Here is a 26,340-nt window from a genome sequence, read left to right as displayed (position 1 = left end):
ATGAATTAGAAAAAGAATAATAGAATAAACCCAAAGTAAACACGGGAAGGAAATAATAAATAAAGATAGAGATAATAAGTTAATTGAACAGAAGGCAGACACAGTTGAGATCAGGAAAGATGATGGTTTTTTGAAAAGGCTAATAAAATTATTAAACCTTTGGCAAGCTTAAGGGGAAAAAGAAATAGGAATGAAAAAGGGATACAACTAAATATAATTAGAAGTTTAAAGGATATTATAAACAACTTTAAGTCAATACATTTAAAAATTTAATAAAATGAATAGATTTCTAGAAAGATTATTTCCGAAAACCAACTCCGTAATTAGAAAATTTTAGTAATCGTTAAACTAATTTGTAACACAGATTACTTATATAAAGAAAATATGTAACTCAGATAGGTTTACAAACAAATTCTACCAAGCCTTTAGTGAAAAAAATAAATTTACTTTCACAGTAGTACTCCATTAATTCAAACAACACTCTTCCCCCCAACACGTACATATTTTATCATCTCTGAAATTGAGTTGAATCTTTAATTGATGGTGTTTTACAGTCTCTGTTGGTTATTGTTGTTAAATACTTTTTAAATCAGTTTGAGTTTGGGATGTGTGCTATATATCTTACAATTGCCATCAATCTCTCCACCTTCCCCCGTATTTTATGACTTCTCTGAAGTCAGGAGTATACCATGTAGTTGGTGACATCTTAAAACTGATAAAATGAAAAAAATAACATTCCTTAAATCAGGCTTTTATCTGAGAAGCAGACAAGGACATTGCAAGAGAAAAAAGTATAAGACATTACTTGTTCATGAACCTAGATGCAGAAATTAAAAAATTATTAGCAAACTGAATCTAGCAAGGCAGGCATTGTACTCACATCAGAGTTGTTCCAGGAGTGCAAGGATAGATTTGATACTAGAAAATCTATGATTTCCATTTAACACTTTAACAAAGAAGAAAAACTGTATCATCCTACTAATAAAGAAAACATATTTGAAAATTTTAACATCTACTCATGATAAAAAGTCTTAGCAAACTAGGAATAGATGGGATCTTTCCTAACCTTGTGAAGTTAGAATCTAGAACAAGAAAAAGGTGTGGACTATTTACACTTCATTTCAAATATTTCAAATTTAGCCAGCGAATAAAAAGTAAAGGAAGAAACAAATTCTTCTTTATTTGCAGCTAATAACTGTTCTGTACAGACCCCGTAATTGACGTAGAAGTTATTAAAATTATTAAGAAGTTAGCCAGGCATGGTGGCACACACCTGTAGTCCTAGCTACTTGGGAGGCTGAGGTGGGAGGATTGCCTGAGTCCAGGAGGTCGAGGTTCCAGTGAGCCATAATCACACCACTGCCCTCCAGCCTTAGGGACAGAGTGAGACCCTGCCTCAAAAAAAAAAAAAAAAAAAAAAAAAAAAAAAATTATTAAGAAGTTACAGGATATATGTGAACTGCAGTTCTGTGTACCCAAAACAAGTGGTTAGCAAAATGTGATTCAAGATATATTACTTAAAATAACAGAAAATAAGATACACAGCAATAAGTCTAACAGGAGACATGAAATTATTCTATGTAGGAAAGTATGACATTAGGATTACGTGTTCTAAATAAATAAATCATGTTTATGATAGGAAAGTCCAACATTATTCCAGTGTGACATCACTTCTCATTGATTTTATAGGTTCAATGCATTTTGAATTCATATCTCAACAGGATATTTTCAAAGTACTTGAAAAGACCATTCTTAACTCTCTAGGGAAAGCAAAGAGCAAAGAAGAGTCAAGATACTCCTGAAGAAAAGCAGAACCAGGCAAGGGTGTGAGTAGAGATGCATTGCAGTGCATGTAACTGACAAAGGATTAATATCCCGAGAAAGTTAAGTACTCTATGGATTAATCAAAAAGATCAAAAAGTTCACCAGAAAGATGTACAAAAGGCATGAATAGATATTTCACAGAAGAGGTAACACGAATGGCCAATAAATGTGAAAAGTAATGAATTGCTGTTTCATACCTACCCACCACATCAAAACAATTTTCAAGTCTGATAAGTACAGGTGTCAGTAAGCCATATGAATTCCCATTTACAACTGATGGAAGCAGACATTGGTAGAACCATTTTTGAAAAATAGTTTGGCATTACCTAGTAAAGTTAAAGATGAACAAACCCTAATCCTTTGCTTTTATGCTTCCAGAAATACTCTCAACTTATGTACCAGTAGAATTGTTGGTTATAGAAGAAAAACACTTGAAAAAAACCCCAAATGTTTGTCATGAGTGGAATGAATAAATATTATAATATATTCATACAATAGAATACCATATAGTAATGTAATGAATGCCTTAGAGCTACAGGAATCAACGTGGAAAAATTTATGAAACAAATTAAAGTTAAGACATTTATGTAAAGTTTAAAAATAAGTAAAATTTGCCATTGCATTATAGGGAATAGAGATAGATAGGTGTGTGACAAAAAAATGTAATGAGTAAACAAAATTGGGGATAATGGTGAACTCTGACCGTAAGAGAGGGAGATGTTTATAATGCACATGTGTTGCATAAACTTGTGTATATCGTATTTAGAATAAATGCTTTCTTTCTTTTTAAAGGTATAGTTTGTGGACTGTTACTGGTTTCTGTCGTGTTTTTCTAGTTCTGTAACTAAATGAAAAAAATAAGTACCCTACCATGAGTTTTTTATTAAGTTAAATTTCTTCAATTCAAAACACTGTCCTTTATTATACGCTTATCATTTTTCTGACATATGGTATTTAATGTCTCTTTATGAATTGATGGAGATTGTGAGTTATAGGTGTTTTTTTTTTTTTTTTTGAAAGAAAATGTCTAACCAAGGTGGAAATCCAGATAACTGTTACAGGGTAAATTTTACTGGTCCACAAATTTCAAAATTTAGGTGCCACAGGTTTATGTTATTTACCATATGAGAGGATTGTGGGTACAGGATAAGTATGTGAAAAATCATATTTTTAGATGAAGTAATGAACCATGAAGTTAGTTTGAAATATGGTTACAACCATGGAACCAAAAGAGCTTCTTAAGGACAATGTTAGGCTCATCATTCAGGAAATTTCTGGAGTGAGCAGCTGGTAATTTATATCCAACTACAAAGCCCATGAGAGTCTCTGGTAGGTAAGTAAAACTATGCAAGCATTGGCACGAGTATATAAACATCAGCTAGGAAAGGGAGTGGAGAGACAGTATTCATGCTTGCCGTTCCAAAATAAGCAATATTCTTTCCTAACTTGGTTTCCGTGCTTAGAGAGAATTGCTGCCAAGACTCCAGTTACCTTTGGAGCATTTGAATGTGTGTGGTGGGGAATGAGATTTTCTTTGTGTTTTGATAGCTTAGTTTTAGAGAAGAAACAGTGCCTGGAAAGAGTAGTAGACTTTTTCTAATGTGATATTTGCATAGATTTCTAGTGGTGGAATTCTTTAAACAATGATCTTTTAAAAGTTTTGGAATTAGTCCCTGATTTACAAACTGCCCTTATATGTAAAGGAAGACCCACTTGGGTGAGGTTCTATAGGCTCTCCTTTCTTTACTATCATTTTTTCCCTTCCTACCTCAGAGCATATTGTTTGCCTGGAAAGATCTTTTTATTTTTTAGCTTTATTGGCGTATAATTGACAGATAGAAATAATATATATTACTTGTACAACGTGGTGTTTTGTTACACATCTACATTGTGACATTATCACGACAATCAAGCTACTTAACATTTCTGTCACCTCACCATTACCATTTTTTGACACGTGTTGTGAGATCACTTAAGATCTCCCCTCTTTGGGAGGCCAAGGCAGGTGGATCACAAGGTCAAGAGATCGAGACCATCTGGTCAACATGGTGAAACCCTGTCTCTACTACAAATACAAAAAATTAGCTGGGCATGGTGGTGTGTGCCTGTAATCCCAGCTACACAGGAGGCTGAGGCAGGAGAATTGCCTGAACCCAGGATGTGGAGGTTGCGGTGAGCCGAGATCGCGCCATTGCCCTCCAGCCTGGGTAACAAGAGCGAAACTCCATCTCAAAAAAAAAAAAGATCTCCCCTCTAAGCAAATTTCAAGTATTTAATACAGTATTAACTATGCATACGTTAGATCCCCAGAACTTATTCATGTTGCATACCTGAAACTTGCACCCTTTGACTAATATCTCCCCATTTTCCCTACTCCCCAACCTCCAGCAACCACCATTTTAATTCTGTGCATCTCTGAGTTCAACTATTCTAAAGTCTACATGTTAGAGAGATCATGCAGTATTTGTCTTTCCGTGTCTGGCTTATTTCACTTAGCATAATGTCCTCCAGCATCATCTTGTGTTGCCACAAATGGCAAGATATCCTTCTCTTTCAAGGCTGAATAATATTCTGTTGTATATATGTATATATACCACAGTTTATCCAGTCTGTCAGTGGACATTTAGGTTGTTTTCATATCTTGGGTATTGTGAATAATGTTATAGTGAACATGGGAGTGCAGATATCTCTTTGAGATACAGGTTTCATTTCCTTTGGATATATACTCTGGAGTGGTGTTGTTGGATTATGCAGTAAGTCTATTTTGAATCTTTTGAAGAATCTTCATATTGCTTTTCATAATAGCTGTACCAGTTTATTTTCCCATCAGCTATGTACAAGAGTCCCTTCTTTCCTACATCCTAGTGAAAATTGTTTTGATAATGGCCATTCTGGCAGGTATGAGGTGATGTCTCATGTGGTTTTCACTTGTATTTCCTTGATGATTAGTGATGTTAAGCATTTTTTCATTAGGCCATTTGTAGGTCTTCTGAGAAATACTGTTCAGGTCCCTTCCTCACTTTTAATTAGGTTATTTCATTTGTTTTTGATTTTGAAATTTTTAATATATTTTGTATATTAGCCCCATATTAGATACATCGTTTGCATGTATTTTCTTGTGTTCTGTCAGTTGCCATTTCTGTTGATTATTTCCTTTGCTGTGCAGAATCTTTTTAGGCTGATGTAGTCTTGTCTAGTTTTTGCATTTGTTGCCTTTGCTTTTGGTGTCATATTCCAAAAGTCATCACCCTGACCAGTGTCAAGATGATTGTTTTTTTTTTTTTCTTCTGGTAATTTTATGGTTTGAGCTCTTACATTTAAGTTTTTAGTTCATTTTGAGTTGACTTCTGCATATGGTGTGAGATAAGGGTCAAATTTATTTCTCCTGCATGTGGATATCCAGTTTGCTCACCACCGTTTATTGAAGATAATATCTTTTCCCCATTGTATGTTCTTAGCACATTGGTTGAAGATCAGTTGACCATAAATGTGTGGGCTTATTTCTGGGCTCTGTATTCTGTTCTGTCAGCAAATCTGATACCTCGAGCTCTGTTTTTTTCGTCTTCTAGATCAAGATTTCTTTACCTATTCTGGGTTTTTGTGATTTCATATGAGTTTTAGGATTATTATTATAATTTTTTTTTTAAGAGTGGCATTGGAGCTAGGCATGGTGGCTCATACCTGTGATCTTAGCACTTTGGGAGTACAAGGCAGGCAGATCACCTCAACACTAGCCTGGCCAGCATGGTGAAACCTTGTCTCTACTAAAAATACAAAAGAATTAGCCAGGCATGGTGGCAGGCACCTGTAATCCCAGCTATTTGGGAAGCTGAGGCAGGAGAATGGCTTGAACCTAGGAGGTGGAGGTTGCAGTGAGCTGAGATCACACTGCACAAGATCCAACCTGGGCAACAGAGCAATACTCTGTCTCTAAATAAAGAGAGAGAGAGAGAGAGAGATTGGCATTGAGATTTTGCTGGTGATGACTTGAATCTGTAGATCTTTTTGGGTAGGATGGACATTTTAACAATATTAATTCTTCTGATCCACAAAAATGGGATGTCTTACCATTTCTGTGTCTTCTTTCCTTCGTCACTATTAAATTTCAGTATATAAATCTTTCACCTCTTTTGTTTATTTCTAAGTATTCTTTTTGTTGCTATTATAAATGGATTATTTTTATAATTGCCTTTTTGGGTAGCTCATTATGTATGGAACCACCACTAATTTTTGTATCCTGCAATTTTACTGATTTGTTTATTTGTTTTTTAAATATAATTCTTTTTTTTATAGCATTTTAGGTTTTGGGGTACATGTGAAGAACATGCAAGACAGTTGCATAGGTATACACGTGGCAGTGTGATTTGCTGCCTTCTTCCCCTTCACCCATATCCGGCATTTCTCCCCATGCTATCTCTCCGCAACTCACTGCTCCTCCGCTGTCCCTCCCCTATTCCCCCCAACAGACCCCAGTGTGTAGTGCTCCCCTCCCTGTGTCCATGTGTTCTCATTGTTCATCACCCACCTATGAGTGAGAACATTTCCTCATGGTATTTCCTTTTCTGTTCTTGTGTCAGGTTGCTGAGAATGATGTTCTCCAGGTTCATCCATGCCCCTACAAAGGACACGAACTCATCATTTTTGATTGCTGCATAATATTCCATGGTGTATATCTGCTACATTTTCCCAGTCCAGTCTATTGTCGATGGGCATTTGGGTTGATTCCAGGTCTTTGCTATTGTAAACAGTGCTGCAATGAACATTCGTGTGCATGTGTCCTTATAGTAGGATGATTTATAGTCCTTTGGATATATACCCAGTAATGGGATTGCTGGGTCAAATGGAATTTCTATTTCTAGGTCCTTGAGGAATCGCCACACTGTCTTCCACAGTGGTTGAACTAATTTACACTCCCACCAACAGTGTAAAAGTGTTCCTATTTCTCCACATTCTCTCCAGCATCTGCTGTCTCCAGATTTTTTAATGATCGCCATTCTAACTGGCATGAGATGGTATCTCAGTGTAGTTTTGATTTCCATTTCTCTGATGACCAGTGATTATGAGCATTTTTTCATATGTTCGTTGGCCTCATGTATGTCTTCTTTGGTAAGTGTCTGTTCATATCTTTTGCCCATTTTTGAATGGGCTTGTTTTTTTCTTGTAAATCTGTTTTAGTTCTTTTTAAATTCTGGATATCGGCCCTTTGTCAGATGGGTAAACTGCAAAGATTTTTTCCCATTCTGTTGGTTGCCGATTCACTCTACTGAGTGTTTCTTTTGCCGTGCAGAAGCTGTGGAGTTTGATTAGGTCCCATTTGTCTATTTTGGCTTTTGTTGCCAATGCTGTTGGTGTTTTGGTCATGAAGTCCTTGCCTACTCCTATGTCCTGAATGGTTTTGCCTAGATTTTCTTCTAGGGTGTTTATGGTGCCAGGTCTTATGTTTAAGTCTTTGATCCATCTGCAGTTAATTTTAGTGTAGAGTGTCAGGAAGGGGTCCAGTTTCTGCTTTCTGCACATGGCTAGCCAGTTTTCCCAACACCATTTATTAAACAGGGAATCCTTTCCCCATTGCTTGTTTTTGTCAGGTTGTCAAAGATCAGATGGTTGTAGATATGCTGTGTTGCCTACGAGGCTTCTGTTCTCTTCCATTGGTCTGTATCTCTGTTTTGGGACCAGTGCCATGCTGTTTTCATTACGGAGCCTTGTAGTATAATTTGAAGTCCAGTAGTGTGATGCCTGCTGCTTTGTTCTTTTTGCTTAGAATTGACTTGGCTATGCGGGCTCTCTTTTGGTTCCATATGAAGTTTAAGGTGGTTTTCCCCAGTTCTGTGAAGAAGGTCATTGATAGCTTGATGGGGATAGCGTTGAATCTGTAAATTACTTTGGGCAGTATGGCCATTTGCACGATAATGATTCTTCCTAACCATGAACATGGAATGTTTCTCCATCTGTTTGTGTCCTCTCTTATTTTGTTGAGCAGTGTTCTGTAGTTCTCCTTGAAGAGGTCCTTTACTTTCTTTGTTAGTTGTATTCCTAGGTATTTTATTCTCTTTGTAGCAATTGTGAATGGCAGTTTGTGGCTCTCTTTCAGTCTGTTGTTGGTGTATAGGAATGCTTGTGATTTTTGCACATTGGTTTTGTATCCTGAGACTTTGCTGAAGTTGCTTATCAGTTTCAGGAGTTTTTGGGCTGAGACGATGGCATCTTCTAGATACACTATCATGTCGTCTGCAAATAGAGACAGTTTGGCTTCCTTCTTTCCTATTTGAATACCCTGTATTTCTTTTTCTTGCCTGATTGCTCTGGCTAGAACTTCCAGTACTATATTGAATAGGAGTGGTAAGAGAGGGCATCCTTGTCTAATGCCGGATTTCAAAGGGAATGCTTCCAGTTTTTGCCCATTCAGTATGATATTGGCTGTTGGTTTGTTGTAAATAGCTTTTATCATTTTGAGATACATTCCATCAATACCGAGTTTATTGAGGGTTTTTAGCATAAAGGGCTGTTGAATTTTGTCAAAGGCCTTCTCTGCATCAGTTCAGATAATCATGTGGTTTTTGTTTTTGGTTCTGTTTATGTGGTGAATTACGTTTATAGACTTGCGTATGTTGAACCAGCCTTGCATACCTGGGATGAATCCTACTTGATTATGGTGGATAAGCTTTTTGTTGTGCTGTTGCAGTCGGGTTGCCAGTATTTCATTGAAGATTTTTGTGTCTATGTTCATCATGGATATTGGCCTGAAGTTTTCTTTTCTTGTTGAGTCTCTGCTTGGTTTTGGTATCAGGATGATGTTGGTCTCATAAAATGATTTGGGAAGGATTCCCTCTTTTTGGATTATTTGGAATAGTTTCAGAAGGAATGGTAACAGTTCCTCTTTGTGTGTCTGGTAGAATTTGGCTGTGAACCCATCTGGACCTGGGCTTTTTTATGTGGGCTATTAATTGCTGCCTCAACTTCAGATCTTGTTATTGGTCTATTCATAGTTTCGACTTCTTCCTCGTTTAGGCTTGGGAGGACACAGGAGTCCAGGAATTTATCCATTTCTTCCAGGTTTACTAGTTTATGTGCATAGAGTTGTTTGTAATATTCTCTGATGATGGTTTGAATTTCTGTGGGATCTGTGGTGATTTCCCCTTTATCATTTTTTATTGCATCTGTTTGGTTATTCTCTCTTTTCTTTTTTATTAATCTGGCTAGTGGTCTGTCTATTTTGTTGATGTTTTCAAAAAACTAGCTCTTGGATTTATTGATTTTTTTGAAGGGTATTTTGTGTCTCTATCTCTTTCAGTTCTTCTCTGAACTTAGTTATTTCTTGTCTTCTGCTAGGTTTTGAGTTTTTTTGATCTTGCTCCTCTAGCTCTTTCAATTTTGACGATAGGGTGTCAATTTTGGATCTCTCCACTCTTCTCATATGGGCACTTATTGCTATATATTTTCCTCTGGAGACTGCTTTAAATGTGTCCCAGAGGTTCTGGCATGTTGTGTCTTCATTCTCGTCGGTTTCGAAGAAGTTCTTTATTTCTGCCTTCATTTCTTTGTTTATCCAGTCAACATTCAAGAGCCAGTTGTTCAATTTCCATGAAGCTGTGTGGTTCTGAGTTCGTTTCTGAATTCTGAGTTCTAACTTGATTGCACTGTGATCTGAGGGACTATTTGTTATGATTTCAGTTGTTTTGCATTTGCTGAGGAGTGACTTACTTCCAATTACGTGGTCAGTTTTAGAGTAGGTGTGATGTGGTGCTGAGAAGAATGTATATTCTGTGGATTTGGGGAGGAGAGTTCTGTAAATGTCTATCAGGTTTGCTCGTTCCAGGTCTTAGTTCAAGCCCTGGATATCCTTGTTAATTTTCTATCTGGTTGATCTGTGTAATATTGACAGTGGCATGTTAAAGTCTCCCACTATTATTGTTTGGGAGTCTAAGTCTCTTTGTAAGTCGTTAAGAACTTGCCTTATATATCTGGGTCCTCCTGTATTGGGTCCATATATGTTTAGGATCGTTAGCTCTTCTTGTTGTATCAATCCTTTGACCATTATGTAATGTTTTTTTTTTTTTTTTCCTCTTTTGATGTTTGTTGCTTTAAAGTCTATTTTATCAGAGATGAGAATTGCAACTCCTGCTTTTTTTTGCTCTCCATTTGCTTGGTAAATCTTCCTCCATCCCTTTATTTTGAACCTTTGTGTATCCTTACATGTGAGATGGGTTTCCTGGATACAGCACACCAATGGGTTTTGGATTTTTATCCAATTTGCCAGTCTATGTCTCTTGATTGGTGCATTTAACCCATTTACATTTAGGGTTAATATTGTTATTTTGATGCTGGCTGCCTGTTTAGCCCGTTAGTTGATGCAGATTCTTCATTTTGTTGATGCTCTCTTTCGCATTTGGTATGTTTTTGTAATGGCTGGTACTGGTTGTTCCTTTCTATGTGTAGTGCCTCTTTCAGGAGCTCTTGTAAAGTAGGCCTGGTGGTGACAAAATCTCTGAGTACTTGCTTGTTCGCAAAGGATTTTATTTTTCCTTCATTTATGACGCTTAGTTTGTCTGGGTATGAAATCCTGGGTTGAAAGTTCTTTTCTTTAAGTATGTTGAATATTGGCCCCCACTCTCTTCTGACTTGTGGGGTTTCTGCCGAGAGATCTGCTGTGAGTCTGATGGGCTTCCCTTTGTGGGTGACCCGACCTTTCTTTCTGGCTGCCCTTAGCATTTTCTCCTTCATTTCAACCCTGGTGAATCTGACAAGTATGTGCCTTGGGGTTGCTCTTGTTGAGGAATATCCTTGTGGTGGTCTCTGTATTTCCTGGACTTGAATATTGGCCTGCCTTGCTAGGTTGGGGAAATTTTCCTAGATAATATCCTGAAGAGTATTTTCCAGCTTGGATTCATTCTCTTCATCACATTCAGGTACACCTATCAAATGTAGATTAGGTCTCTTCACAGAGTCCCACATTTCTTGGAGACTTTGTTCCTTCCTCTTTGTGCTTTTTTCTCTAATCTTCCCTTCTCGTTTCATTTCATTGAGTTGACCTTCGACTTCTGATATCCTTTCTTCTGCTTGGTCAATTCGGCTGTTGAAACTTGTGCATGCTATGCGAAGTTCTCGTGTTCTGTTTTTCAGCTCCATCAATTCACTCATATTCCTCTCTAAGTTGTCCATTCTTGTTATCATTTCCTCAATTCTTTTTTCAAAGTTCTTAGTTTTTTTGCATTAAGTTAGAACATGTTCTTTTAGCTCACGGAAGTTTCTCATTACCCACCTTTTGAAGTCTGATTCTGTCATTTCATCACACATTCTCCATCCAGCTTTGTTCCCTTGCTGGTGATGAATTGTGATCCCTTGTAGGAAGCGAGGCGTTCTGGTTTCAGGTGTTTTCCTCCTTTTTTCGCTGGATTTTTTCCATCTTTGTGGATTTATCCACCTGTCTTCTGTGTAGTTGCTGATTTTCCAATTGGGTCTCTGAGTGGACGTCCAGATTGTTGATGATGAAGTTATTTCTGTTTCTTAGTTTTCCTTCTAACAGTCTGGCCCCTCTGCTCTAGGACTGCTGAGGTCCACTCCAGACCCTGCTTGCCTGGGGAACACCTGCAGCAACTGCAGAACAGTCAAGGGTTGCTACCAGTTTCTGCTTCTGCTATCTTTGCTCCAGAATGATGCCTGCCAAACGTCAGTCTGATCAGTCCTTAGTGAGGTGACTCTTTGGTTATATGGGGATCAGGGAGCTGCTTGGGGAGACAGTCTGTTCTTTATAGGAGCTCAAGTGCTGAGCTTTGAGCTCCATTGTTCATTCGGGGCTGCTAGGCAGGTACGTTTAAGTCTGATGCAGCAGAACTCATAACGCCTCTTTTTTTCCCCAGGTGCTCTGTCCCAGGGAGTTAGGGCTTTATTTATAAGTATTTGTTGCACTGCTGCCTTTTTTTTTTTTCAGTGCTGTCCTGCCCAGCAGGGAGACAGCCTAGTCACTGCCTGCAGAGGCTTTGCTGAGCTGCTGTGGGGTCCACCCTGCTGATGTGGGCTCCGCCCTGCTGCCATGTGTATTTCCCTGAAGTCCTGTCTATATGGGTGTGGTTAGAACTGCTGTTGTGGCCAGGTGGGGTGGCTCACACCTGTAATCCCAGCACTTTGGGAGGCTGAGGCGGGTGGATCACGAGGTCAACAGATCGAGACCATCCTGGTCAACATGGTGAAACCCTGCCTCTAGTAAAAATACAAAAAAAATTAGCTGGGCATGGTGGCGCCTGCCTGTAATCCCAGCTAACTCAGGAGGCTGAGGCAGGAGAATTGCCTGAACCCAGGAGGCGGAGGTTGCAGTGAGCCGAGATCGCGCCATTGCACTTCACCCTGAGTAACAAGAGCAAAACTCCATCTCAAAAAAAAAGAACTGCTGTTGCAATGGTGGCCTGCCTCTATAATGGCGGGCTCTCTTTTTTGGCGGGTTGCCTCGGCAACGGCAGGCTGCATCATCAATGGCCGACTGCCTCCATAGGGGTGGAGTGCCTCGGTAATGGCAGACGCCCCTGCCCCACAGAGCTGGACCGTCCCGGGTTTAGCTGTGCTTGCTATGAAATTCTCAACCTCAAGCATTTCCAATTTTGTTTGTTTTTGTGGGCGTTGGACCCACTGAGCCTAATCACCGGGCTCCCTGCCTCAGAGCCCTTTTTTTTTAAGTTGAACGGTTGACTCTCTCCCAGGTGTTCCAGTTGCCTGCTGAAAGGGCGCCGGGATCTGTGTGATTTCCCTTGTGACGATCCAGTGCATCGGCTGAAACAATGTTGCTGCCCAGGAATCTCCTGGCCTGGCTTTATGTTTCAGTCCCGTTGAATCAGATGAATGTGCTATTCTGCCTTCCTGGATCTCCAATTGCCAGTTTAACAGGGCTACCAGACGAGTGTATTTCGTACGGAGAGCCGCTGCACTGTGGTGCTGGCCGAAACAGCCGCGCCGGCCAAAACAGCCGTGGTGGTGCCCCGTATGGCTCCTCCCCCCGGGAATCTCCTGGTCTGTGGGCAATAAAGATCTGTCTGGAACTGCAGCGTCCGCTCACCCTCTGCGCTTTCACTGGGAGCTGCAATCCTGAGCTGCTCCTACAGTGCCATCTTGAATCTTCCTCCCTGAATTTGTTTATTAATTCTAAAGGTTTTTTTGTGGAAACTGTAGGGTTTTCTATGTATATGATCATGTCACCTTCAAAGAGGGAGAGTTTTACTTTTTCCTTTCCTATTGAACATCATGTATTTCTTTTTCTTTTCTGCTTCTTCTAGCTAGGAGTACCAGTACTAGGTGGAATGGAAGTGGTGGGAGTGGTCATCCTTGCCTTGTTCTGTATCTTAGAGAAAATATTTTTGTTTTTTCTCTATTTTTTATTATGTGATCTTTATTGTGTTTAGATAACTTTATACCTATTTTGTTGAGAGTTTTTGTTACAAATAGATGTTGAATTTTTTCAGATACTTTTTCTACATTTATTAAAATGATCATGTAGTTTTATCTTTCATCCTGTTAATGAGGTGTATAACATTGATTGATTTGTATATGTTGAACTATCCTTACATACCATTTGACTGTAGTGTATGCTCCTTTTAGTGTGCTGTTGTATTCTGTTTGCTAATATTAAGTATTTTTTCTTCATGTTCATCATATGTGTAGTTATTCACAGTCATAGTATCTGTTTTTTCTGATTTTATATGAATTCTCTTTTTTTCTTATCTAGCTGTTTGTTGATTTTATCTTTTCAAAAACTCCTTTTTCTATTGTTTTTCTACTCTTTTATTTATTTCTGCTCTAACTTTTATTCTTTCCATCTGCTAATTCGTTGTTCTTTTTCTAGTTACTTGAAGTGTAATGGTAAGTTATTTGAGATTTTTTAAACAAGGTTTCATTCTGTCGCCCAGGCTGGAATGTAGTGGCATGATCATGTCTCACTGCAAGTTCAGACTCCTGGGCTCAAGCATTCTTCCTGCTTCGACGTCTCAAGTAGGCTAAGACTATAGGTATGTGCCTTGACACCTGGCTAAAAATTTTTTGTAGACACAGGGTCCCGCTGTGTTGCCCCGGCTGATTTCAAACTCCTGAGCTCAAGTAATTCTCCTGCCTCAGCCACCAAAGTGGTGGGATTACAGGCATGAGCCACTGCAGCCAGCCAAAGTAATTTTTAAATGTTGGCATTGTCATCATGAACTTCTTTTTTAAATGTTGACATTATCACCATGAACTTCCTTTTTGTACTGCTCTTGCTACATTCCACGAGTTTTGGTAAGTTCTGTTTTTTGTTTGTCTTACGATGTTTTTAAAATGTATTTTTTAATTTGTTTTTGACCTAATGATTGTTTGAGTGCGTTGTTTAGTTTTTGCTTATTTGTGATTTTTCTGTTTTCTTACTGTTATTGATTACTTAACAGTAAGTAGTTGATACTTACTTGATTACTTACTGTTTCATTCCTTCATGATAAGAAAAGATACTTGATATGATTTTGATCTTTTAAATTTGTTCAGGCTTTTTTTTGTTACCTAACATGGGCTCTATCCTGAAGAATGTTTCATTTTCACTTGAGAAGAATATGTATTCTTCTGCTGACGAGGAAATTCTGTATGTCTCTGTTGGGTCCATTTGGTGTGTAATGTTGTTCGTTTCTTTTCCTTTTATTTTCTGTTTGAGCTCTCCATGGCAGAGTGGGGTACTGAATTGCTATTATCATATTGCTGTCCTGTTTCTTTCTTCAGATCTGTTCATGTTTGCTTTATATATTTAAGTGCTTTGAATTTGGGTTCATATATATGTATAATTGTTGTGTCTACCTATTGAATTAGCCATTTTATAATAATATATAATAGCCTTTGTCGTGACAGTTTTTGACTTATAGTCCATTTTTCCAGATATATAGCCGCTTCTACTTTATTACATAGAATATCTTTCTCCACCTCTGTCCTGTCAGCCTATGCATATTTTTAAATCTAAATTGAGTTTCTTGTAAACAGCACCATAGTTGGGTCTTGTTTTTTTATTCATTCAGCAACTCTCGTTTGATTAAGAAGTTTAGTCCATTTAACATTAAAATAATTATTGATAAGTAAGAACTTGCTGTATTGTTCATTGATTTCTGTGTGTTTTGTATTTCTCTTTCTTCCTTTCTCTAATTGTCTTTCTTTGTGGGGTTTTTTTTTTTTTTTTTGCAGTGGTGTGCTTGCTTTTCTCTTTAGCTTTTAACCTGTGTATTTTTTTGTGTATGATTACTGTGGTATTCACACAAAATGTTTTATAGTTACAGCATTCTATTTTAAGTTGATAACAAACTGCAGTTGTCTACAGATACTCCACATTTTACCTCCTCCCACCCCATACTTATGTAATGATGTCACATTTTACTTCTTTCAGTATTATGTTCTTATTAATTAGTTTATGTCATTATAGTTATTCTGTCTTCTAATTTTTATACTAGTAATAAAAGTGATTTATTTACTACCATTTCAGAATGATAATGTTCTATATTTATGTTTACCTTTAGCATTCAGATTTATACATTCATATGCTATTATGTTGTTGTGAAGCATCTTCTCATTCTAACTTGAAGAACTCTCTTTGGCAGTCATTGTAAGGCAGATCCAGCAGGGATGAGCTCCATTCATTTTTTGTCTGGAAAAGTCTTTACCTTTCATTCTTAAAGGACAGTTTCATGTTGCAAAGTGTTCTTGGTTGACAGCATTTCTTTCAGTACATTGAATATATCATTCTGCTCTCTCTGGCCTGCAAGATTACCACTGCAAAATGTTGTACATATTGTTACAGTGTTCCCATTTTATATGACAAGTTGCTTTTCTTTTGCTGATTTCAGAATTTTCTCTTTTTGTCTTTGACTTTTGACAGTTTGATTTTAGTGTGTTTCAGAGAAAGTCTTCATGTTTAATCACTTTAGAGTTCTTTGGATTTCATGGAGCTGCATATTCATTTCCCTCTCAAGGTTGGGAAGTTTTCTATCATTATTTCTTTTAAAACCTTTTACCCATTACTCTTTAGTTCCTCTTTCTGAACCTCTCACAATGTGTAAATAGATTTGCTTGATAGCATTCTATGTATCCTGTATGCTTTCTTCACTCTTTATTGTTATTTTTTTCTTTTTGTTCCTTCCTCTGGCTAATTTCAAATGAACTGTCTTCAATGAAGTTCACTGATTTTTCTGTATGATTTAGTCTTTTGTTGATACTATTGTAGTTTTTCATTCAGTCATTGCATTCTTCAGCTCCTGGGTTTCTGTTTGGTTCTTTTTTTTATGGTTTGTGTCTCTTTGTGAAATGTATCATTTTGTTTATGTATTGTTTTCCTTAATTTTTCTATCTATATATTTTTTGTAGCTCACTGAATCACTGAAATCATTTTGAATTCTTCATGAAGCAGTTCATGATGTTTACTTAGAATTGGTTACAGAACTTTATTTGCCTCTTTTCATCATGTCCTGTTTTTCTGATTCTTTATGATTCATGTAGACTTAGTGTCTGCATTTGAAGGAACAAAGGCCTCCTCCAGTCCTTATAGACTTAATTCAACAGATAAAGACCTTGTTTTGCCATTTTTCTGGACTCGTGGTACTACCTCTGACATTGTGATTGAGTGATGACTGGAGCTGGTTCTGTCAGATCTGCTGTTGCTGAGGCTGTTAACCTGGGGCATGGGTAGATGTGGTTCCTGCCTGGTTCTTGGTCAAACAGGCCTATCTCTGGAACTGCGGTTGAGCAGGGCTGGAATCATGATGTAGGGCCGCTTTCAGAAGGGCCTCAGTCAGTTTTGCAGATGGTAGGCCCATTAAGAGGAATGTGGTTGGGTATATTACCACTGTGTTCCCCAGATAGGTCACTCAGGGGACAGGATTGTCTCTGAGGTCTACCGTGGAGCTAGAGCTGGCTCATGGCTGTTTCAGGAGCTGTAGTTCTCTTGGAAGTCAGCGGGCCTGTTACCAGGGGAGCCAGTGGGCATGGTTTCTACCAAGTGAGTTTCTGAGCAGGCAGGACTCCCTCTAGACCATGAATCAGTAAGGCTACAGCCAGTTCACAGCTGGTACCATCTTTTTTTAAAAAAAAAAATCCCTTGTCTGTGAGTCTCACCTTACAAAAAAAATGCTTGATGCTGGCATTTGTGTTGGCTGACTTAGGGAAAGAGGAGAGAAAGTAAGCACTATTCCCTTGGCTGAATTCTAATCTTGTCTCTGTTACTCATTTACTGTGTGACCTTGAATATGTGCCTCTTAACTAGATTACTTTATCTGTAAAACAAGGGTACTCCTTTTGTATATCACATTGTTATTTGAATTTATTGACATACACAAAAACACTCAGGAAAATTATTTACTTATGAGGTAGTATTTTGATGGTTGCATGGATAGGTACTATTAGCGCATTTTTAGTTAGATTTTTGTGAATAGTCTATTCACAAACCTGTGAACAGATTTTTGTTTTATGAAACCTAAGTCTTTCATATAACATTTAATACTTAGTGGGAATAGTGTCTCTGTGTTTCAGTTAACATATAATGAACATGTACTCATTCATATTGAAAGCTCAGTAAGAGCAGAAACTAAGGTGCCTAACATAGTTGTGCCTAACATAGTTCTCAACACATAGTGGGTGTACACTAAATTTTTATTAAGTGATTTTGTTATATATGCAGAATTATAAAGAACTTTTTATTCCGAGGAAAATATGGTCTTACACTTCTTACAATGAATATGGGTACATGGACAAGAATGCTATCTAATCTAAAATTGTTTAAACTATCCTTTTATTTTTGTATGTGTACTGACATGTGCTTTCATGCTGATAATGGAGAATCTACAGTAATGTTTTCTGAGGAAATGTAGGATGTTAAGATTGCTTGGTATAATTTTCAAGCCATGAAATTATTAGTAAGATTTTGCCAACTATAGCTAAGAAACTACTCTGCTCTATTAGAGGATAGAAATTGACAGAGATCCTTATCGTTGTGTTTTCTATTTTAAAGCAAAGGTCATTATCTCCCATCTTGATTTATATGCTCCCATTTTGGTTTATATGGTCCCATCTTGATTTATAGATCATTTTAAGGTTATAAATAGACTTGTTTATTAAGCCCGAGCTGCTCTAATGTGTCAACTATATTCTTATTTGACTCACATGTTCTATAAGGAAAATTACTGCTGAATTTGTATAGTACAGTCTTCAGATGTTTAGTTCATTTTATAGAGTAGTGGTTCTCTATGTGTCTGGACATAGTACTTTCTTAAATTCTTGTTGGTTGATTTTTGTTCTAAATGGTTTGATCTTTCTCAAACTTACCCTACTGCTTTAAGGATTTTAAAATCTCTTAAAGCCTCCGTTTATTATCTTGAAATTAAAGATCAAATATGTAACTTTTACAGTGCTTTCATCCTAATGTAATTCAATGTATTTTATCATGAGTGTGCATGTGGAATTTTAGAGAATTTGAAGGGCTTTTTTTTTTCAAATACTAATTAGGTTGTTTCAGACTATCAGCTATATTTGCCATTCATTTTTTTTTTTTTTAAATAGAGATGGTCTGGAATTTGTCCAGATGTCTTGTTAAAGTTCTAATTTTTCAATGAAATAACTTCCTCAGTCTAAATCTTTTATCTTAATAGAAAGAAACATAATAGGCTGGGCATTTTTTCTGGGCTTTTAGCAGATTCTAGAGAATCTTATTATTATGACCTTGTATGGTATTGGCCTCAGTTTGTCTACCATTTTCATATGGAAAAAGAGCCACTAGACCATATATGATATGTTTAGATGGTCTCTTAAGTGGCAAGGTGGTAATAACATTTTATAACGATTTATTTTTTAATATTAAGAAATTTCAGAAGAGACATCATTTACATAATTGTTTTCTAATTTGGACCACGATATCTTGTAAGAAATACATTTTATATCACTACTCAAAATATAGCAAATAGTTATGTAAAAAGTCTAAAACAACATGAAACAACTTGCCTTTTAATATCAGAGTAGGATGCACTTTGATATTTTCTATGCTGACCTATTCTATTTAATTTTCCAAGGCACTGTTTGTGTCCCACCAAATTGATTTTTCAGCTTACCAATATGTGGTGACTTACATGTTTATCTGTAGACCAGAATTCATTTCTAACATAAATGCCTTAGATAACTTAAAACTATCATGATAATCTTGTAACATTGATGCTCTTTTGTCCTTAGTATGACTTTAAAATTACAAAAATCTGTAGTGATTACAAATAATTCTAAAATTAAATTGAAATCACAAAGATATATATAATGTTTGAAAAACACATTTTTAGCTTTTTAGAGTAATCTAGATTTTGGTTTTGAACAAACAATTGCTGTTAAAATTTTAGATTTTTATTGAAGAAAAGAACATTTGCGTTTTTCTTGTGAAATTAATCTATAGCAGTTACCTCTTGTCTTGAGATTATTGCAATATAATGGTTTTCTTTGAATTATAGATTCAAAATGTAATTTATCATTATTTTATTACTACTTTACATTTTAACATTGTATATTGATCAAAACGATATGCATATTACATATGTGCAAGTATACATATATATAATTTCATCTTCATAAGTCTGTGATGTATAGGCAAGGCAGGTTGTAGAGAATAACTGAACAGATTTAGGATCCAGAAATATTCTATCATATAGTATTGTTTCCACTGCTTCTATTGAAATAATACTTTTTTAGTTTGCCAAGTAGTTTCCCAAGTATTTTGAGCTTACCAAATATTTAAAAACCTTTAACATAAAGAATGTTAATGGAAGCTTTATGAAGTTGGTGTAACTGTGGTACATCTTTGGCTAAACCACATCTATTTTACCACCATTCAGATGAAGTAGGAATGATGGCATTGTTATTTGAATTTCTAGATAATTAAACACCAGTGTTTACATCTTGGAGGAGAAGGAGTACAAATGACTCATTTGAGTTAGGATTACTCAAAGAGTAGAAGAAAGGATAAAGTGGTAACAGGTGGCTAACAGGGAAGGGAAAAATAAATCCTCCTATTATAGTATTTAGTAATATTTTGTTTTTCTTATCTGCCTTTTCTGAACCATTGAATTAAGATTCTGGACGTAATAATAGCTTACATTAAAATGTTTTCTATGTATCCAGCAACAATCTGAGAACTTTGTTTTAAGAAAAAAAAAATTTACATGTATATGTACTGTGAAATGTTTCATGCAGCATGAAGAGTACATAAAATGCATTTACAGTTAATAAAATAATAATAAAACCAATACTTAAGTACCCAGCATCCCAGGTTTAGAAGAGATCATTGGTAGTACTTTAGAAGTTTTTATGTATATCTCCTGATCTTCATCTCTTCCCCTTGATATGCCTTCTGCATGCTCTAGGTAACCACAGTCCTCACTTTTGTGTGCCTTTTCTTTTTTTCTAGTAGTGTTATCATGTATGCATATCTAGACAATTTATGTTTTTTTAAACACTATTTAGAGTATGTTTAAATAAAAAATTCAGACAAATTAAATTTAACAGAGTTTATTTCAGTGAAAACAGTTCATGGATTGGGCAACACTCAAAACCAGAACAGATCCAGAGAGTACCACTCGGCTACATAAGCAGTGAATATTTATAGACAGAACTCAGAAATACAGAAGTAGCTTGATTGGGTACAGCTGGGCTTCTCTGCCCTATTTGGACATGATCTGATTAGTTTATTGCCTGTGATTGTCTGAGCTCAGCTGCTTGTGATTGGCTGAGATCTGCCTGTTACAAATATTAGACTCCTAAGTTAGGTTTCTGTTCATCTACATACCAAAGTTAGCTTGCATTTTTCTTAGGAACTAAAAGAACAGAGACAGCTTCAGGCCATTGGCCTCCTGCTTATTTAACAGTAGCAAGCAGAAACCTAGTTGAGTAAGGAAAGGGCAACATTGCTGGAAGATAAACTGAGCAAGAGTCTCTGAGCCATAGTTTGGCTGTGATTTCTTTGAGAATTTAACAAAAGTCTTCTCAAGAAGGCATTTGGCAGGATACTTAGTAGGTCCTGGGAAATAGAGGATTCATCATTGCTTGTGGTTTGGGTACTGGACACCTGGCAGTAATATGATCAGGAGAGGTATATTCTGCTTTTTAGCTCACCATGTTCTACCAGGAATAGGTAAAAAGTAGAATGCTTCATTGTATTGGAAGTATTCTTGGGTGATCCAAACATCAGCTTGGAAGAAAAGAGAAGCTTTATTAGCATACAGTCAGACAAGCCAGTGTCAGCAAAGAACTTGGGCAAAACACACCCAAGAAGTTTGCCCATGTGTCAAAAAAGATGATGCAGTGGCGGGGGGACTTTTTGGTAATGAAAGCTCTTTTATATTGGATGTCCTGTTTCTATACCCCATCCATGCTTGATTTATGACTTTTTGGTACAGTTTATCTTCTAGTACAACCTTTCTTAACTGGGGTCTCGTGACAAGAGTAAGCCCTATAGGAATATTTTATCAGTTATGCCAAAGATACAGTGCATGGTTGGAAACATAGATTAGATAGATTACAGATGCATGGGAGATAAATTTTATTCATTTTGAACAATGGATGCCTTAATATATTAAGCTTAATTCTATTGCAGAACCCCAGCTGAAAAGGGCTGCTGTAGTAAATTATTTTGAAAGGTACATAGAAAATAAAATTTTCAGACCTTGCATATCTGAAGATACCTTTATTTTACTCTAATATGTAATTGATAGTTTGGCTCAGTATGGAATTCTAAATTGAAACTAGTTGTCTTTCATGCTTTAAAGATAATGGTTTTAGTTTTGGCCTGCTTCCAATATTGTTGTTGATGTGAATAGCCTGTATGATTCATGATCCAGAGGAACTTGGTGCTTTGAATTATGTGAAGAAGGGTTCTTTGGTGTAAATAATGTTGATTTTCTGGTTTTACTACTGCTGGTTATGACTTGGCCTTCTTGGATCTGTAAGACCATGACTACTTGTTCATCTCAAGCTTTGCAGTGTCAAATTTATGTCGTTAATATATTTTCTCCTGGATACCCTCTTTTGGGATGTGTGTGTGTGTGTGTGTGTGTGTGTGTGTGTGTGTGTAAAAATTGTATGTGTGTGTGTATACACACACATATTTGTTTATTTTTTTTACCCCTTTTCTGTGCTTTTACTTGAGTTTTAGGAGGGAACACATTTGTTCAGTATCTTCTTTTTGCCATTTTAACCTTGACTCTTTTAAGACTTTATGTGTATTGTCTGATTTAATCCTCATAACAAACCCATATGAGTACTACTATTAGCATTTTATAGATGAGGAAACGGAGACTCAGAGAAATTAAGTAAACTGTTTAAGTATATTTAGGTAAGATAAAACCGAGATTTGAATGCAATTTAGTTTCAGATCCTGCTTAACCATTATACCAGTATAATTCTGTTTGTGATGTTATGTTCTTTATACCTTCAAAGGCAAGCACCATTACATGAATTATAATTATTTGTTGTCTACAGTTAATAATAATGTACATTTTATGACATGGAGCAAAGCAAAAAGTAATAAACCAGCCCCCAAAACTCACAAACTTGTTGCAGTTATGTAAAACTTATTCTCCACTAATTGATTTTGAATTGCCTTTGCCCAAGAAAGAATATGTCATGTACAAGAAATTGAGTTTTGCCTGGTGTGGTGGCTCATGCCTATAATCCTAGCACTTTGGGACACAAAGGCGGATGGATCACCTGAGTTCAGGAGTTTGAGATCAGCCTGGCCAACATGGTGAAACCCCATCTGTACTGAAAATATAAAAATTAGCCAAGCATGGTGGCGGGTGCCTGTATTCCCAGCTATGTGGGAGGCTGAGGCAGGAGAATCACTTGAACCTGGGAGGTGGAGGTGTTAGTGAGCTGAGATTGCACCGCTGTACACTAGCCTGGGTGACAGAATGAAACTCCATCTCAAAGAAAAAGAACAATAAATTGAGTTTTGTTTTTTTTGTGTGTGTCCTTTGTAGTAAGGGCAGAGTCTTAGATTATATGACATCTTGTTGTGTATGAATGGAGAAGCAGCCTTGAAGCGTATGCATAGTAAGGAAGGAAACTGAGATTTTATGGTAAGGTACCTATGAAAATGAACCACTAAGTAAATGGTAACTCGGTTGTTGTCCAGCTGAATAGGTATATTTTTAGACTGAAAGAAAGAATTACAACCAAAAATAATCAATCTACAGCATATAAAGAGAGCAACTGACTAGAGCTTTTAAATTTGAATTAAGGTAGGGTAAGTTCCGATTTTAGTGTAAATAGAAGAAAATTTTTTGAAATTTCAAAGATTAGGTATAAAGAGATAGTATTATAAGGATAGGAAAGTACCTGTTAGATTTAATGACAGGTCAATATTAGTCACTTAGTTTTAAACATAGTACATTTGTCACTGTGATAATAAAGTTGCTTTTTTTAATAAAATATTTTGAGTGGGAATGACTCATTGATATATTGTACATTTTCAACAGTTTAAATGTAATTAAGAGGAACATTAGTAGCTCATATTTGTTTCAAGGAACATGTTAGAGCACACAGCATTATGATGTGGTTTTAATCTCCTCTTTTGATTGGTTTGCACTAACACTGTCTTAATGATTCATATATCCCTGCTGGAGGTAAAACTTAAATGTTTATTCTCTGATTTAACTGTTGGAATCCATCAGCATTGTGCTTGAAAGAGTATCTTTCCTTATGAATTTTTAATCATGGCTGAGGCAAGCTCTAGATTAGATATAAATCTAGAAGCTTCAGGGAAGGTAAGAAGCGTTATGTTTATATCCATCTTTGAAGTAAGCAAAAGCTGGGAAGGAAGGAGTCGGAAGAGGTGGGAAGTGTGGCCGGATACTACAAAAACATAATGGATGTGATAAAAGGATTGTATTTTTGAGAAGAGACGAGAAAATGACTTTATTTTCATCTTGAATTGCTAAGTATTGATCTTGCTTTGTTTTCCTAAAGCATCAGGGTGGTTTGGTAAAAAGGTAAAACATTAGTAGAATAGTCTTTCGTGTTCATCAGTTCCATTTTTAAAAAATCAGCAGCATGGTTTACTGCTTTTTCTGTCAGGCTTTCTCTGTTTATTGCTGATTTGACAGCCTTTGGTCCTCCTTTGCTGTTAAATGTGTGTGTTCTTTGTTTGTGCTGGTGGGTTTTGCTACATTTGGACGTGAGAGAAAAGCCTGCCTTTGCCATATTGGTCTCATTAGCCTCTGGGTGAACATATACGTTAAATAGACCTTCTGAGCTATGAAAGAAGAGAGCTCACAACAACGTAGATTTTCTTCATGTACTGGGGTTTCGCCTGTTTTATTTCCTCCACGGATTGATGGCCGAAAGCTTATTCGGAACGCTTCATTTGGAGGATACAATGAACTTTCTCCTTCATTGCCAGGTTTGTGTGTTTAATCTTGCATTCTTATTTCGTACAGACTTTTAATTAAAATAAACCAAGCATTTTAACATTTTTAAGCTGCTTTCATTTAGACAAAACAATTCTGTGGTAAAAACTTAGGTTTCAGTAACTGCTGCTAAACAGCTTGGCTTTTCTATATTTTCTCTTAGAATCTCTTCAGCTAAAACTTGAGAAGTAATGATTCAGTCAAGTAGGGATCTTGAGTGCTTATGGCATAAATTTTTGCTTTAATTATAGAAATATTATGACCCTTTGATAAAATTAAAGCCCTTCTAGACTTGAGATAAACACAAAATTATGTAAATGAACAAATTGCTCTGAGGGTTTACCAAATGAAACCCAGATATTGATATTGATAATATTAATTTTTTGCAGAATAGTAACTATATTGAAGTTGATTTTTAAAGTAAGCTTTAATCTTACTACTTTATTATCTTAATCTTTTTAATTTTAAATTCTCAAGTTTATCTTAAATTCTGACTAAAGTGAAGCTTTCTGCTCAAGTATAGTTTTTGAAATACCTTACTTTCTTCTTGTTAGATGTATGTATGTGTGTGATTAATTTTTATCATGGAAATTTACGGTATTTTTAGGGTTATATTTATTAAAGCAGGCATTTGACAGCTATGATTTAGGCATTAAACAATTGGTGAATGAGATGTAGACATGATCTTTTATTATTTGAAATTGTAGCAAGTATTTGAATACGTTTAAATAATCTTTTGTTTTCCTTTCTGATTTTTAAACTGCTATATATCTACTCTTTTAAGGTTATATTTTCTTTTAAAATAAAAGTATTCTTTAATAATGGCAAGGAAATATTGACTGACACTGATGCTTGCATTTATATCTTTTTTTCTGACCCTTAAATTTTGCTAATTAAATTTCCTGTTTTTACAATAACCATTATTCTTGGCTTTCTGAATATTCTTGCTGATAAGTGGTATGTCTCTTCTTTTAAGATAGTAAAACACCTCATAGAAAGTTCATCTGAGTAATTAAGTAAATTATTATAAATTCACTGATTTCATTCTTTTCTAATAGTGTTTTACAAAAAATTGGAAACCATAGTCCTGAACTGTCCCTAAGTAGCATAAGCTTTAAATAGCACTCATAATCCGTATTGAGTCTTCTTAGTGTAGCATGGTTACTATCATGCTTCTTTCTTATGTTTTGAATGGTGTAAATTTTAGTCATTTGTCATTCAGAAGTGGCTTTGCAAATACAAAATATTGAGTTTTTTTTTAGTGTTTTTAAATATTTTTGCTTTTAAAATGAATTTCATTTCTGTATTTGTTTCTGTCTCCTTGTTTGCAGTTTTTAAGACAACAAGCTTGCTTGTACATATTGTTTGCTGACCTTCATGTCACAAGTCCACTTAGCTTTACAGAATAATCATGTGACATTCATGAACAATAGAAAACATGGCTTTTAAAGTTTGGTACTTACTTAATTAGGCAATTAAGGCAAAATTATTCGTTTATCTTGTCAAAGAAATATTCAAAGTCATCTTGGATGGATTTGTTTTCATAGAAAAGTAAATAGTTTGCTTTTTCTAATTCTTGAAATAGAGAAAATCATATTCATAGGATTGATTCCATCATTTCCTTAAAACAACCAGTTGTGATAAAAAGCTCTGTAAAATATCTGCTTTTATCAACTAAGAGGTAGAATGGAATTAAGTACTTCAAAGCAGTGACTTTTTGTTATGTATTTACGGTAAAAGTAAAAAGTACATCTAATATCTCCTGATAGACTTCATTGTTGTATTGAAGAAATTATTTTAGATGCATTTGCTTTTATCTGACATCATTAGAGAAGGAAAGATTTGTTCTACATTAGTGATATTTAAAGATAACTTCTTCTTACTGCTTTGAGCATAACCCTTTTTAAATTTTCCTGAAAAAAATCTTTTTTCTTTTAGTCACTTCTGTCTTAATAAATATGTCAGTATAGCCTTTTTCTTAATGATTAGCTTTAACATGGATGTTTTATTTAGTTCATATTTGATTATCTATCTCTTGATCTCAGCTGTTACTTCTAGATATGCTTATTTTACTAATCCCTAGAACAGCACCTCATATTTGTTG

The 26,340-nt window shown here is 36.0% G+C and overlaps 1 protein-coding gene across 11 annotated transcripts in view; it reads left to right on the top strand.

Annotated features, from left to right (window-relative positions):
- Positions 1 to 26,340, top strand: part of OSBPL8 (oxysterol binding protein like 8) — a 207,104-nt gene that overhangs the window by 115,697 nt on the left and 65,067 nt on the right. Inside the window, exons 1-2 of one of the 11 annotated variants that reach the window (XM_078336915.1) lie at positions 23,467 to 23,594; positions 24,045 to 24,229. The exons of 9 other annotated variants lie outside the window; for them this stretch is intronic. In XM_078336915.1, coding sequence (XP_078193041.1) covers positions 24,085 to 24,229 — 145 coding nt within the window. In that variant the 5' untranslated portion in view covers positions 23,467 to 23,594; positions 24,045 to 24,084. Of the gene's footprint in view, positions 1 to 23,466; positions 24,230 to 26,340 lie in introns of those variants that run through there. One more of the 11 variants, XM_009004261.5, reaches the window with a different exon arrangement.

Source organism: Callithrix jacchus, chromosome 9 (assembly GCF_049354715.1).
Source record: "Callithrix jacchus isolate 240 chromosome 9, calJac240_pri, whole genome shotgun sequence".
In the NCBI taxonomy this organism is placed as follows: domain Eukaryota; kingdom Metazoa; phylum Chordata; class Mammalia; order Primates; family Cebidae; genus Callithrix; species Callithrix jacchus.
This window is presented reverse-complemented; position numbering and strand designations above follow the sequence as displayed.